A 13,314-nucleotide genomic window follows, 5' to 3' on the forward strand; every position below is an offset into this window, starting at 1 on the left:
GCTGCACTTGTCGCCCCGCCCCTATCTACAGGCTGCAGCTGTACTTGGCAACTGAGGGTGCTGAAGCATGTATAATACTATTATATACTATACGAGTTATAATGTCTCAATATTCCATTTTTAGTGTAATATTTGGGTAAAAGTTAAGAGTAAATAAACTTTTAATTAATATTTCCAGGATTTTTAAAACCTTTCATCAAAGTTGTTGTCTTAGGGCAACTTTGATCTTGTTTTATCCAAGTGCACTTCAAATGTTGACTACTGTGTGTGTGTATATATATATATATATATGTATCTTCCTGCCTTTTTCCATTGCATATGTTACTACTAAAATATAAACAAATTTAATTTTGAAGGATTGAGCTTTGATAGGTTTTGGCATCCAAAGTTACCCCCCATAAATAATAAAAAAACACAAGACCGTCAATTGGTTTATAAAATGTAATTAAGCATGTTACATAACATACATAGGGCATAAAACATTTTCACAAGGCTTTTGTGAGACTAAAATTCATGGGGGGAAAATAAAAATAACATACACAATAGAATAATGGACATAAAGGAGAAACAAAACATATAATAGTGGTCGAATCTATAATGACACTCTCTGGACAACCACACACCTGTGCACAATGCAATGAAAAGTACTGAACAGATCTTTAATATTGGCAATATGGCAATTGATTCCCATTCCAGTGTTCTGGACATACACAGGCAATGTTATTTGCCACCAACACAAATTCACCACTAGCAGTCAAAATCAAGATGCTCGTTCCTGGTTTCCTATCATTCATAACGTGCGTTATGTGAAACTAATTTCTAGAGTGGGTCGTTTATACGTGACCCTCAAAACCATATCACCAAACTGTGCCACAGATTGGGACAGAATTGGTCTGCATGCTAGTGGGGTACTGCTAACCAAACAGTTTCACTTTAACACAGCATTATTATAAAAAATCAAATCAAATAAGCCTTAAGTCGTCTTACAAATGGTTTACATTTCTACAGATTTCGATTTCCATAAAATAAAAGTAAAAGGAACACTAAACAGGCCAAAATCAAGTGAAAAACTGTTAATATATTATTAAACCGTTTAGAAACCGAGGACCATCAGATACTACATACCACTGCAGATGCTAATATTTCCAAGTTAAATCTGAAAGGCAGCTTGAAACATACGCCATTTCAACAAGTGTCTTTTTTTAATTTCCACATTGAACTATCTAAAACGTGACTGACCACTGGTTCCAGTGGAAGTGCACGACCCGTGGTAGTGCTGAGGTGAAACAGGTAAGAGTGTTAAAGTTCAAGATACAGTAGGTGTATATGGTTATCAAAATGCTTTTAATATCCCTGCAATTACTTTTTTAGTCTCAGACTTACCTGTGATTAAATGCATGTCCTTACTTTTAATTTATTCATGAATCAATTTCCAGGCATTAACTATCACTTTAAGATTATGTTTGTATAGAATGACACTAGTCATACTTTCCTACAGCAGAAACTGCACATTATGGAAGGCCAAGACAAACAAACTAAGGAACAGGGGTTCTCCCCAAATATCTTTCTTTTCTTGTCCAAAAGCTGCACCATGAAAGGACTAAATGATTATTCTTATTTTTTTTCATAAACAGCTCTTCATTAATCATGGGTTTGATCTTTACTGGAGGAATTCTGGCATGGAGTGATAAGGAATGGAGATGTGTAAAAAGGTCATTTTCTTTGTTGAAGGAGCATATGGTCTAGTTCTCTCCTCCGTCGCCTGCTTCTGCCTCATCTGGAGCATTGTCGGATGTCCATAACTGGTGGAAGAGGAGAATATGACATGGTCAGAACACATCCAGTATTATTATACACTATTACAATATTTATTAATATTTTAAACATTTTTTTTTTTTTTAATTATAAATTTAGTATTTCTAAATGTTATTTCTGTTGGTATATTATATTATTTTTTCAGTTAGTTTCTTTGATTTTCATCTAAGCTATGTTTAAATTAACAAAAATGTTTTATAATAGTTTGTGAATGATAACAATACTGAAAAGAATGGCAATTTTTCACCTTGACTGATCTCTTAAATTGCACATCACACAACTATCAGATCATAACTGGTCATATTTGCCCTCAAAAATCGTATCACCTGTGAGAAAATAACATTTTTCTCTGCTGTTACTTACTGTGAGGTTGTCTCTCAGTAGCTGCATGATAAGAGTACTATCTTTGTAAGACTCTTCATGCAGCATGTCAAGCTCTGCTATGGCCTCATCAAAAGCCTAAAATTGTACAAAAACACATTCGTAAATAATGTCAAGTTTATATATCAAACAATGTAAGATATACTGCCAGCATGGTCACTTGAAAAGTACCTGTTTAGCAAGGGCGCAGGCCTTTTCTGGACAGTTAAGGATTTCGTAGAAAAAGACAGAAAAGTTGAGGGCCAGACCCAGACGTATGGGGTGTGTGGGCTGCATCTCTGTCTTGCTTATATCAAATGCTTTCTGATACGCATCCTGAGAGTTCTCTATGGTTGCTGTAAAAACAAAAATATATATATACTTTTTTAGGCTCGCAAATAATATCAGCTACAAAAATGTTGACGAAGCACTCAATAATATGATGAAGTTAAAGGCCAGTGCTGATTTGACTAAATCTTGCATTCCCTGATGTACATGCATTTGTCTTGCAATTTTTTTGATAAAAGTTTTTGAAAATTGTGATTTAAATGTTACATTATCAAGCTTTCTAACATAAATGACAATGTCGTAAATGCAAGAAAAACTTGAGAATAATTTCAAATGGGTTCATAGTCATTAACCAGTGTAATATTTGAAATATTTAGCATCTTCATAAGCAAAATTGCAATTATGAATTCTTTAGATTTGTAATTTCTACTTTTTGTAAAAAAAAATTGTTTTTTTTAATAAAAACAAAAGATATATATATATATATATATATATATATATATATATATATATATATATATATATATATATATATGCTACAATAAATATAAATATTGTAATTCAAATATTATACATGTTTAGTTTAACTCGCACATAAATAGCTAATAAGAAGAAAGCAAAAAAAACTAAAAATATTAACTAAATAACTAACTAAAATAAATATTAAATAAAAAACTAAATACAATAAACAATTATATTATTACAAATACATGCACAAAAATGTTAGCTAATATAATAAATAATATAAATATATATAAACTTTTTAAAATGTTTACAAAATATATGTTGCCATCAGAAACAAAATCCTTACTGTTGATGCCTACAAAGCTACAAAAAGAAACACTAAAACTAGGTCATCCAAAAAAAAAATATAAACATGAAATTACTAATATGAGACAAAAAAAAACAACACATAAAATATTTGTTGCTGGTAAAGAGTATCTCTATTGAGCAGATAATGATCAGCCTATACTTAGACACAAGACAAACTTCCCCTTGTTTAGATCCATTACATCATACTAAGGAAAGTCCAGTCCTACATTTAACAGAAATGCTTGTAAAACCCACAAAACCAGGAGTAAAGCATTCTTACTTTTCTTGTCGTCTCCTGAGGCGACTTCAGCAAGGTATCTGTAGTAGTCGCCCTTCATCTTCAGGTAGAAGACTTTGCTCTCAGGATTTGTGGAATTCTGGATTAAATATTTGTTCAGCAGCTCCTGTAGAAGAATAAAAGAAAGAATTCAAATGGTGGAAAAGCTTGAAGTCCACATTTAGACACTTCAATGTCATTTCTTTAGGCCACAAGAATCATGCAAACCAAACCACCAGGTGAATGACCTTAAATACAGGTTAAATATCAGCTCATCCTCCTGTTAGTGCTGTTCCCATGCCGAATCAAAGTAGTTTTAAGGAATGTCCCTCCTTCATTTTAGTCCAGGATTAAGTTTAATCTCTGTCTCAGAGACTAGTCCCTATCTGAAACTCTCCATCTTTGCCACCATCTACCCGTCTAAGACTGCTTCAGCAGTAATCTGTTTCAGTGAAAGAAACAGCTTTAAGGCATGAGTAAATACCAGATTAACCACAGTTTACCGCAGAAAGGCCAACGCAACATCATAAGGTACTATAGGACCCACTCCTTACCACGCTATGGTAAGAACAGGTCAAAAAATACACCATCAAGAGCTTAATACTTCTCTCCATCCTCCTACACTTCACAGCATTCTGCTTCACAAACATCATTACAACAGAAATCATTTGGAAACAAATCAGCTCGGCTTCAGATCAGCAGAGGTTTGCTCTAGGATAGTCCAACATTTTATTGCTCTCTCAGTGAATAAAGGGATAGTTCACCCAAAAATAAAAAATGTGTCAACATTTACTCCCCCTGAATGACTTACTTTATTTTGTAGAATATGACATAATTTTGGGCTTACAATGAAAGCCACTGAGACTGATCACACCGGTGTGATCGTATGTGTTAAAAAGCTATACCATATAAACACATTGCATTACACCAAATACACAAAATAATGTTCTTTTTTGCAACGTCATATGACCCCTTTAAAAGAAATCGAGTCATCTTTGTTTAAGCTTTAATATTTTAGTGGCGGTTCTATAAAAGGGAATAATTTAGAGATATCACTTTTCAGTGAGGATTAAGTGTGGAAACAGTAATTTCAGTACATTCTGGGAGCCAAAGACCTTTACACTTTTTTTTTTTTTTTTTTACAAATCCACTACATTGTACAATACATTTTGAGATAATTATGGTCAGACCACAAATATTTTTAGTTGTTGATCATGAACACACATAGGTGAATGTCTTCATGCATTCCCCTGATGTTCAACAAATATAAATTAATCATAAATGGAGGAAACCCTTGATCAGTGAGTGTAGTCCTCCCTACTGAGAGTATGAGAGCTGGCAGCATGTGGCAGGCTGTCTGGACAGGTGGGGGTGTGGAACAACCTTGATGCCAGAGCAGATTCAACAGTAAGATGAGTCACAGACACACCCTCAGCCATCACAGACGAGCTGGGAAATCAAGCCGGAGTTCTCGCTAAAGCCGTGCACAAAAAACGGCCATGAATCACTGAACAAACACAGTTCAGCACTTACATGGGTTTAAACTGGACTACAGCAAAACCACTGCTAACAGCACCACTGACTTACAAGAAAGACAGTAACTGATTGTGAATGCTTTCTATTTCCACATGAAGCACTTTCTGGAAGTCCAGGTAGAAACTGATGCATTTTTCAGATAATTGATAAATGGCCGAAGTTGGCATGAAACAGAAATTTGTCCATCTACATTCTAACTATTCTGAATTTCTAATCGCGCCATGTTTATAGGGCTTTTTTATTTTAATTATTAGAATTTTTTTAATAGTTAATCACAATGTTACTGTTGTCTTCTATAAGAATTTCAGAAACAGTGCAATATGTGCATTAAGAAAAATTAACATTGGTAAGTAATTTTGAGATTTGCTGAAGATTACTTTTAAATTATTGGTAGTTGTTTAAAGATTAAAACACTAATAACAGTGTTAGATTTTTATCCAATACTGATTAAATATTTTTTATATATATTTAACATTGGCAATAGGGGTGTAACGGTACGTGTATTCGTACCAGACCGTTTCGGTACAGGGCTTTCGGTACGGTGCACGTGTGTACCCAATGACCAAATGCAATGTTTTGTTTGGGGAACATAGGTAAATTTTCGTGTTTCAAAACGAACATATTAAGTGGCGGAAATCTCTGCGTTCAGCGCAAATCCCGCCCTCCAGCTGATTAAGGCCGGTGACACACTGGCTCCGTGGCGTGAGTTGTGCATTTCTGCTGTGTGTCAGTTGCTTCGCATTTTCTGTGTCTTTAAACACTAGAATCGTGCCTGACCCCTCCTTCACACCGCAAGCGTGAGCGGTGCGCGAGCAGCGCGTCCGCGCAACTACATTGTCACTGCAGCAGCAGTATTCGCTGCTCGCGCACTTAAGGTTTTCAAAAGGCATCACGCGAGTGTGAACATCACTACAACTAGGGGAAAAAAACGATTGTAATTCAAACGCAGCTCCCGTCTGCATTTAAACAGACCTTTGCTCTTAATTCCGATCGGTCCAACGCAATAACGAAATCTGAGCAGGTCTAAAAACTGAAACTGTTGATGCTGCACTTTACACTTTGGAAAAGTTATATATATTTTTTTTTAAATATGAGCAGGCCTACAAGCTGGGATTGGTAATGCTGAACTGTAAGCATAGTTATTTATTTATATTTTTCATTATATTTTATTATATGGTATTGGTTTGAGACAGAGTATTTTATTTAGTGGAGAACTTTGCAGCAGAATTTTATTTCTTATTCTTTTTTATTTTATCATAAATTATATTTTATTATTTATTTTATTAAAAAGTATTTAAAAAAGGGTAAACAAATTGTTAAAAAAAGTTTATAGTAATAAACAACCTGCAGTTTAATGTTTGCATTTCTTTCCCTTACTGTACCGAAAATGAACCGAACCGTGACTTTAAAACCGGGGTACGTACCGAACCGTGTTTTTTGCATACCATTACACCCCTAATTGGCAACTTTGTCTATAGCTCACATGGTCACTAAATTGTATTATGCATATATAAGTCACCTAGATATCACCTCACACACTGGTTGACCACTACATACGACATTAGTGAATTTTACAATATTGTTCTATAATAATACATATAGCAATTGTCTATGCAACACCCATAAAACATGGTCTAATAGTAGTAATGAGTTATGGTTTTCTCTATGAATGAACAGACCACAATAAGAGCTACCATTTCAGCTCTTTGTGAGAAAATAAACCACATCCATTTTTAGAACAAACCTCCTTCAGGCATCATTAAACATTATTGCATTTATTTAAAGAAACAACATGTCTGAGTGGATAAGGCTAAAGTATTCCACCAGTAGCACAAGCATTGAGAATGAGGAACTGCATAGCTCACTATTACCCAGCTGACATTCAGAAAGCATTTCTAAACTGCACCTGAACACACACACACACACACACACAGCTGAACTTTGATCATCTCATCAAGTCAGGGCCATGATTTGATTATATAAACAAACACTTCCTTCTGTGGAAAGTGTCTATCAGGAAACACTTCTCTTTTTACATCACACCAATTACATCATGGTAGGTTTATTTTACATAAAGCTATTAAATACAAACTGCGTGGCTTCAAATCGGACACATCACTACATATTCTAGATTTTAAAATAATGAGACAGTAACTGTCCTTGTGCAAGACTGTGCATGCTCCCCTTAATATAGACACCCTCGTCTCCAGCGAGAGCCAAAACTGGGCTGCTGGTCCACCAGAAAAGAGGACATATTCTCTTCCATGTTACGTTTAACACACACACGTGGTGAACATATACTAATATGACACACATATATGAATATGGTCAAATCATATCTGTGCTTATATTCAAAATGTCATTGATTCAGCAAAGACCACTGAAATGTACATACTCCAATTGTAAACAAAAAGCCAAAAATGACAACCATTTGCATACTGATTTGGATTAGTAGTTATTATAGACTAGGGCTGCACTATTTGGGGAAAATAATTAATTGTGATTGCACTTTTTCTGATGACAACGTTTGCTGTGTAGGGCTGCACAATATGGCCAAAAGAACTTGGTCAAATATTCATAGAAAAGTATTATTACTATAAATTGCCTTTTTCATTATTAAACCTTAAAGCTGTCATTTTGGCAAAACACTGCCAGAAGACTTTGAAGCCTCTCTTTTGTTCACAACAGCCGTTTTACAAGCACTTGCCAAACATTATTTGGGAAGATGGCACATGGTGTTCCAAAAAGCACAATATAAGTGACCCAAACAGAGAGCACGTAGAGATGAGTTTGTGTTCGGAGCAGCTTTTCCTGCTGAAAACACCAGCTCATGAGCTGCTAGTGTGTAAATGAACATGGTGCCATGCTTCGCTCTAAAACAGGGATTTATCTATTTAATTAATTGATAAATTACACAAAGCCATATCACAGATTTGGTTTTATTTGGATTAACTGTGGAGCCCTGTCACAGACATTTCTGTTCTTAAAGCTGCAGTCAGTAACTTTTGACGCTCTAGCGGTTAATAAACAGAACTGCTTGCATCTTGCGGAAGAACATCGTAGCCGGAACTACTTCTCTCTGTTTATGTCTATGAAGAATCACAAAGGTACTGGGTTAATTCGCCGCGGTACCCCCGAAGCAATCTACAATAGTCCGAATATAAACACTTATTATAGGTGCACCCTAGTGATTAAGGACAAGCTAAAAACATGGTTTGAAAAATGGATTCATGGTGTACTCGCTTATTATATACATTTTTCTACATTTTGAACACAAACAAAGTTACGGACCGCAGCTCTGATTGGTTGTTTTTTACCGGGAGCGCATGACTTTCTGCAAATGGCAATAGGACCACTGGGAGGAGCCAGAGGAGCTTGATTTTTTTCACAGATTATCTGTCTCATATTCTACTGTCAGGACATAATGACAGGTTTAACAAATATGTAAAAAATATATATTTACAAAAGTTACCTACTGCAGCTTTAATTGTGACTGTTATTTTTTTTCCACCTGTTCATCCATTGCTGACAAAAAATTATTTTATCTAGATATTTTACACTATTCTTTTAAATTGTATGGATGTGCAAACTCACCAGCACATCGTTGCAGATATCCCGCAGTTCATTCTCCACTTTCTCCCGGTATTCCTTCACCATCTGCAGTTTCTTGTCGTTTCCTTCTGTCTTTTGCTCAATGCTGGAGATGACCCTCCAGGCAGACCTCCGTGCGCCCACCACATTCTTATAGGCGACAGATAGCAGGTTTCTCTCCTCATTAGACAACTCAGACCCACCTTCAGTCACAGACTTCATACAGGACGCCATATCATCATACCGCTCGGCCTGCTCAGCCAGCTTCGCCTTCTGGATGAGTTCTGTTGCGTCCATCCTACTGCTTTTCTTTAAGTCTGTGAGTGTTTCTAGGTCTATAGGACACTCGACTGATTAATGGGGGGGATGAACCGCTGCTTAATCCCTGGAGAGGCTGAGAGGAAGATAATGACAGTCAAGACTCCATAATATTGATTAGAGAATAGTGGTCACGAATCATTTATGCAAACCAATCATTCTGTTCACTACCATACATTGACGGTTCTTCCTTATGAAGCATGTGGCTATTTCGTGATTTCAAAGGCAGAATTTTGCACAAGCTTTTCAATACAAGTTGTGGAGCATTTTAGCAACAAAAACACAATTTTTGATCTCTAAGACTGAGGTCTTGTCATTAATGAACTGAATAAACTGGGATATCCCGCTGCTAAACGAAAAGAACCAGGTGTGATTCAATGAATCGTTCATATCAAAAGACAAATTTATCGCCATCTACTGGAGTAACGGTTAGAAAGAGTCACTGAACGAATCTTTTTGGTAAATGATTCAAAAGATTCGAATGACTGAAATTACTCAAAATCCCAAATTAAACGTTCCGTTTTACACTTTCATTCTCCACACATACTTCGTGTGGCGTTTTGACAGATGCTGTCGAGGTAACATTAGGTAAGTTAACGTTAAGTCTCTAGGTTTGGAGACACGAAAAGGGTGTTTGTGTGCAGCTTCTGTGTCACATCTGTGTCAGTGTGATCCGTAAAGCCCTGCCCAGTTCACTAAAATGAGCATATATTTAAAGTGGACCCTCTGTTTTATTTAAAATTTCATCTTAAATAAACAAAATGGTACACTGCAGTTCAATACACCGATCATACGGAGTCGATATGAATCAATGAAATCCAGCCTGATTTCCGTAGCAATGAGATTAACGTTACTGGCTCACTATTACAAAGCGTTAATTTGACAATCTCAGCAGTCAGATATGACCATATATTAAAACATTTTCATTTATACCACAAAAGCTATATCTAGATCAAAATAAAGATATATAAATACATTTTCTTTTTAATCTTTTTAAAAAGCAAGTGTAGACAACACAAAATATATAACAAATATGCAATCGGAGAATACAAGCGTTTCATAAAAAGGTAAATAAATGTTTACTACATTGTAATAAGCAAATCAAGCCTTTTTCCTGATCGATATGGACGCAGTTTGGCAGCCTCTCCTGCCTCTCAAACGACCGCGCGGTTATACCGATTACGCCGTCCATTGAAACAATACAAATTGTATATACGAATATAAATTTGTACAATAAATTAACATTAAACTTTAAAGCTGAAATAAATGAGTCTGCATCTCACCTCTCGATCAATGGTTGACTCCACCGGATTGATAGCCTTTGAGCTTGGATGGTTAGGCAAAAAAACGTAGTGAAGAAAGACAATCGAAAGTGTTACCGTAGGACGTCGCTAATCCCGCCTGTCAGCCAATCAAATGCTGCGTTTCCCTCCTGTCACGCGTTATACTTCAGATGATCATCGAATAGCTGATTAGCGCGGGGCACGGAGGCGGGCCGATACGAATGCGTTCGGTTGCCCCGTAGACTCTGACTTGTAGCCACGGGGTTTCCTCCAATTAGAGCACGGGGGATGACGTCACTATTGCTATGGTGACCCCCCTCCTCCTACTCATCCCCAAGCATCACCATCAGCATCATGATTGGGAAGTGGATGCAGCAACAGCAGAACTAGCCTACCTACTGAGACCCAAAGACCATCTCTCTAATTATAAAGATTTCAAAGTTAATTGCTTTGGTTTCTTTCTAGTTAAGTCCATAGGAGATTTATTTGGGTTTTGCAAAAATGTACAGAGTTAAGCTCTTAAAAAAAAAAAAAAAAAAGGAAAGATTCTGCAATCCCAGCTCAGATGTAAAGTATTCTGAAAAAATACACTTATTCATAAATAATAAAGTAGAACTGGATGTTTCACATTATTAATATAACCATGCCTAAAGAACATCTTTACAAAGCTGTCATTGCAAATCATCAACTGACTTAATTTACAACTGGCATCAAGTGCATTTTTGCTTTTATAAAATGTTTACTTCATGTTAAAATATTAAGGACACAAATTTTATAGACGGTTTCATCGGGCGCACGCGCCTGGACCTATGTTAACTTCCGGTCTGTGTTATATCGGTCTGGCTGCGGTGCCATCTACAAACCCAGTTAAAGCCAAGGTGATTAGTAAACTGAAGTTGGGCTCAGGTGGTTGTGCTGCGGGATGTGTTTCCCATACATTTATTTATTTTTGGAGACTCGCCACAATTTTAAAACTGATCGATTTTCAAAAAGGCTTCGTTAAATAAACATGAGTAACGTAACATTACGTAACGTACTGCACGTTTAATATAATTCCTTACATTTATGTTTCCGAGGCACAGTTGTTTTTATATCGCTGTATTTCTGAAGTAGCCTAGGACTTGCATGTTATATGCGTGATAAAGCCGCGTGTGAGCGTACCAGCTCTGCTTTGTTTACAGCTGTTACTGGGGAGACCTCTATTTCTCGGGCTTTATGCCTATGCTTTAAAACATCTCCTGCGGGCAAAGAATGAATTTGCATTTTCATTAAGTCCGCCTGATCCACACAGCAAACATATTTTGTTTGTTATCAAAAAATATCTACTCTAGAGGGACTTGATTGTTGTTATTGATTCTATTTGGAGTCTACCGGAAGTTAAGTTAGGTCCACAAAAGCGCTCACGCGCATTAACGTTTGTTTATGTTGATGCCCTTGAAACCGTCTATAGAAAAAAATAAATAAATAAAAAACAGTCTTGGTGTCACTAAGATTTAGTCTGATGATCAACAGTACATTAAAAACTGAAAAAAAGTGAAATATTGTTACAATTTTATAAGTGTTGTGATGGAAGCTGAATTTTCAGTGCATTACCCCAAACATTTGATTGACAGTGTATAATACACTTTTAATATTTGTAGAAAGAAATATAATACATAAAATACAGCAGAGAAAAAACTATTAGACTAATTATCCCTAGAGCCTTAAACCTTGAGAGTTCCCATTTGACCAAAGGCCCTTTAACTTGTTGAAGCATGTTTTACACTCCACAGTCAATTTCCTGTGAGTTAGCTATCAGATTGAGTAACTGGGTGGGGCTGAATGTATGACAAATTCTGACATCCTAGCTTTGTCTGAACAGGTGAAAGTATATTCATCCATTTAAACACATGATAACTCACAGTGACTGTAGTAAGTAAAACATAGGTGGTATAAATTTTGTCCAAAATGATGAAAGACTTAAATTAAACAGGTAACTTTTCAGATATTTAAAAAAATGGGAATTTTAGCTGTATTTATACAACTCACACCCTACCTGGTTTTAGCTGAAGCTCATCTATTTTGGAAAGAAGCAGGATTTCAGTGTCTCTCACACAGCCTGCATTGGCAAAGACCAGGCTCAAGCTCACGGAGGAGAAGGCTTGTTTAATCCCCTTTGTAAAGTGATGTGTTAAACTCCAGCAGGACACGTCATGTCCTACTCAAACAACCTACATCCCATGAAAAAAAAAAAATAATAATTATATATATATATATATATATAGCTGTTGAGAGTAGAAGAAAATAATCCATGATGCGTTCCTGTCCATTTACTTTCTTTGAACACTAGACCTAACAAATGAATAATATATGTCCAGATATATTTTACAATTTAAAAGAAAAGTTTTCTATTTGAATATATTTTAAAATGTAATTTATTCCTGTGAAGACAAAGCTGAGTTTTCAGCATCATTACTCTAGTCTTCAGTGTCATATGTAATTGCTAGATAATAATTGCTAGAAACATATAATAGGTAATAGAAAAAACTATAGGTGCTCAGTTATTAACAATGGTTCTTATTATTATCAATGCTGACAACAGTTTTTGCTGATTAAAGGGATTGTACACCCAAAAAACAATATTCTGTCATCATTTACTTGGCCCCATGTTGTTCAAGTATGAATTTCTTTCGTTGAACATATAGGATATTCTGAAGAATGGTGGTTGCCATTGACTTCCTGCGACTATTTATTTACCAACATTCTTAAAAATATCCTATATGTTTTCAACAGAAGAAAGAAACTCATACAGGTTTAGAATGGGGTGAGTACATGATGACAGATTTATTTATTTATTGTTATAATTTTTATCCCTTTCATATTTTGTGGAATCTGTGATTTTTATTAATGGGACAGCATTTATTTGTAACATTATTCTCTTTTCTCTCTATTATTAGAGTTGCACTGAGTAAAATAATTAATTTCTCCATTTTTTTTTATATCCCAAACTTTTAAATGATTTGTGTTCCGCAAGAGACTTATTCTATACAAATC

General features: G+C 35.6%; 1 protein-coding gene across 1 annotated transcript; it reads right to left on the reverse strand.

Moving 5' to 3' along the window:
• Positions 1-427: 427 nt before the first annotated feature.
• LOC113117372 (14-3-3 protein zeta-like) lies at positions 428-10,439 on the reverse strand. Its single transcript, XM_026285998.1, has 6 exons — positions 10,282-10,439; positions 8,684-9,074; positions 3,557-3,680; positions 2,368-2,531; positions 2,179-2,274; positions 428-1,802 (listed from the first exon to the last, which is right to left on the reverse strand). The coding sequence occupies exons 2-6, from the start codon at positions 8,975-8,977 to the stop codon at positions 1,743-1,745; spliced, it is 738 nt and encodes a 245-aa protein (XP_026141783.1). The 5' UTR covers positions 8,978-9,074; positions 10,282-10,439; the 3' UTR covers positions 428-1,742.
• Positions 10,440-13,314: the final 2,875 nt, after the last annotated feature.

Source organism: Carassius auratus, chromosome 17, assembly GCF_003368295.1.
Source record: "Carassius auratus strain Wakin chromosome 17, ASM336829v1, whole genome shotgun sequence".
Lineage (NCBI taxonomy): Eukaryota > Metazoa > Chordata > Actinopteri > Cypriniformes > Cyprinidae > Carassius > Carassius auratus.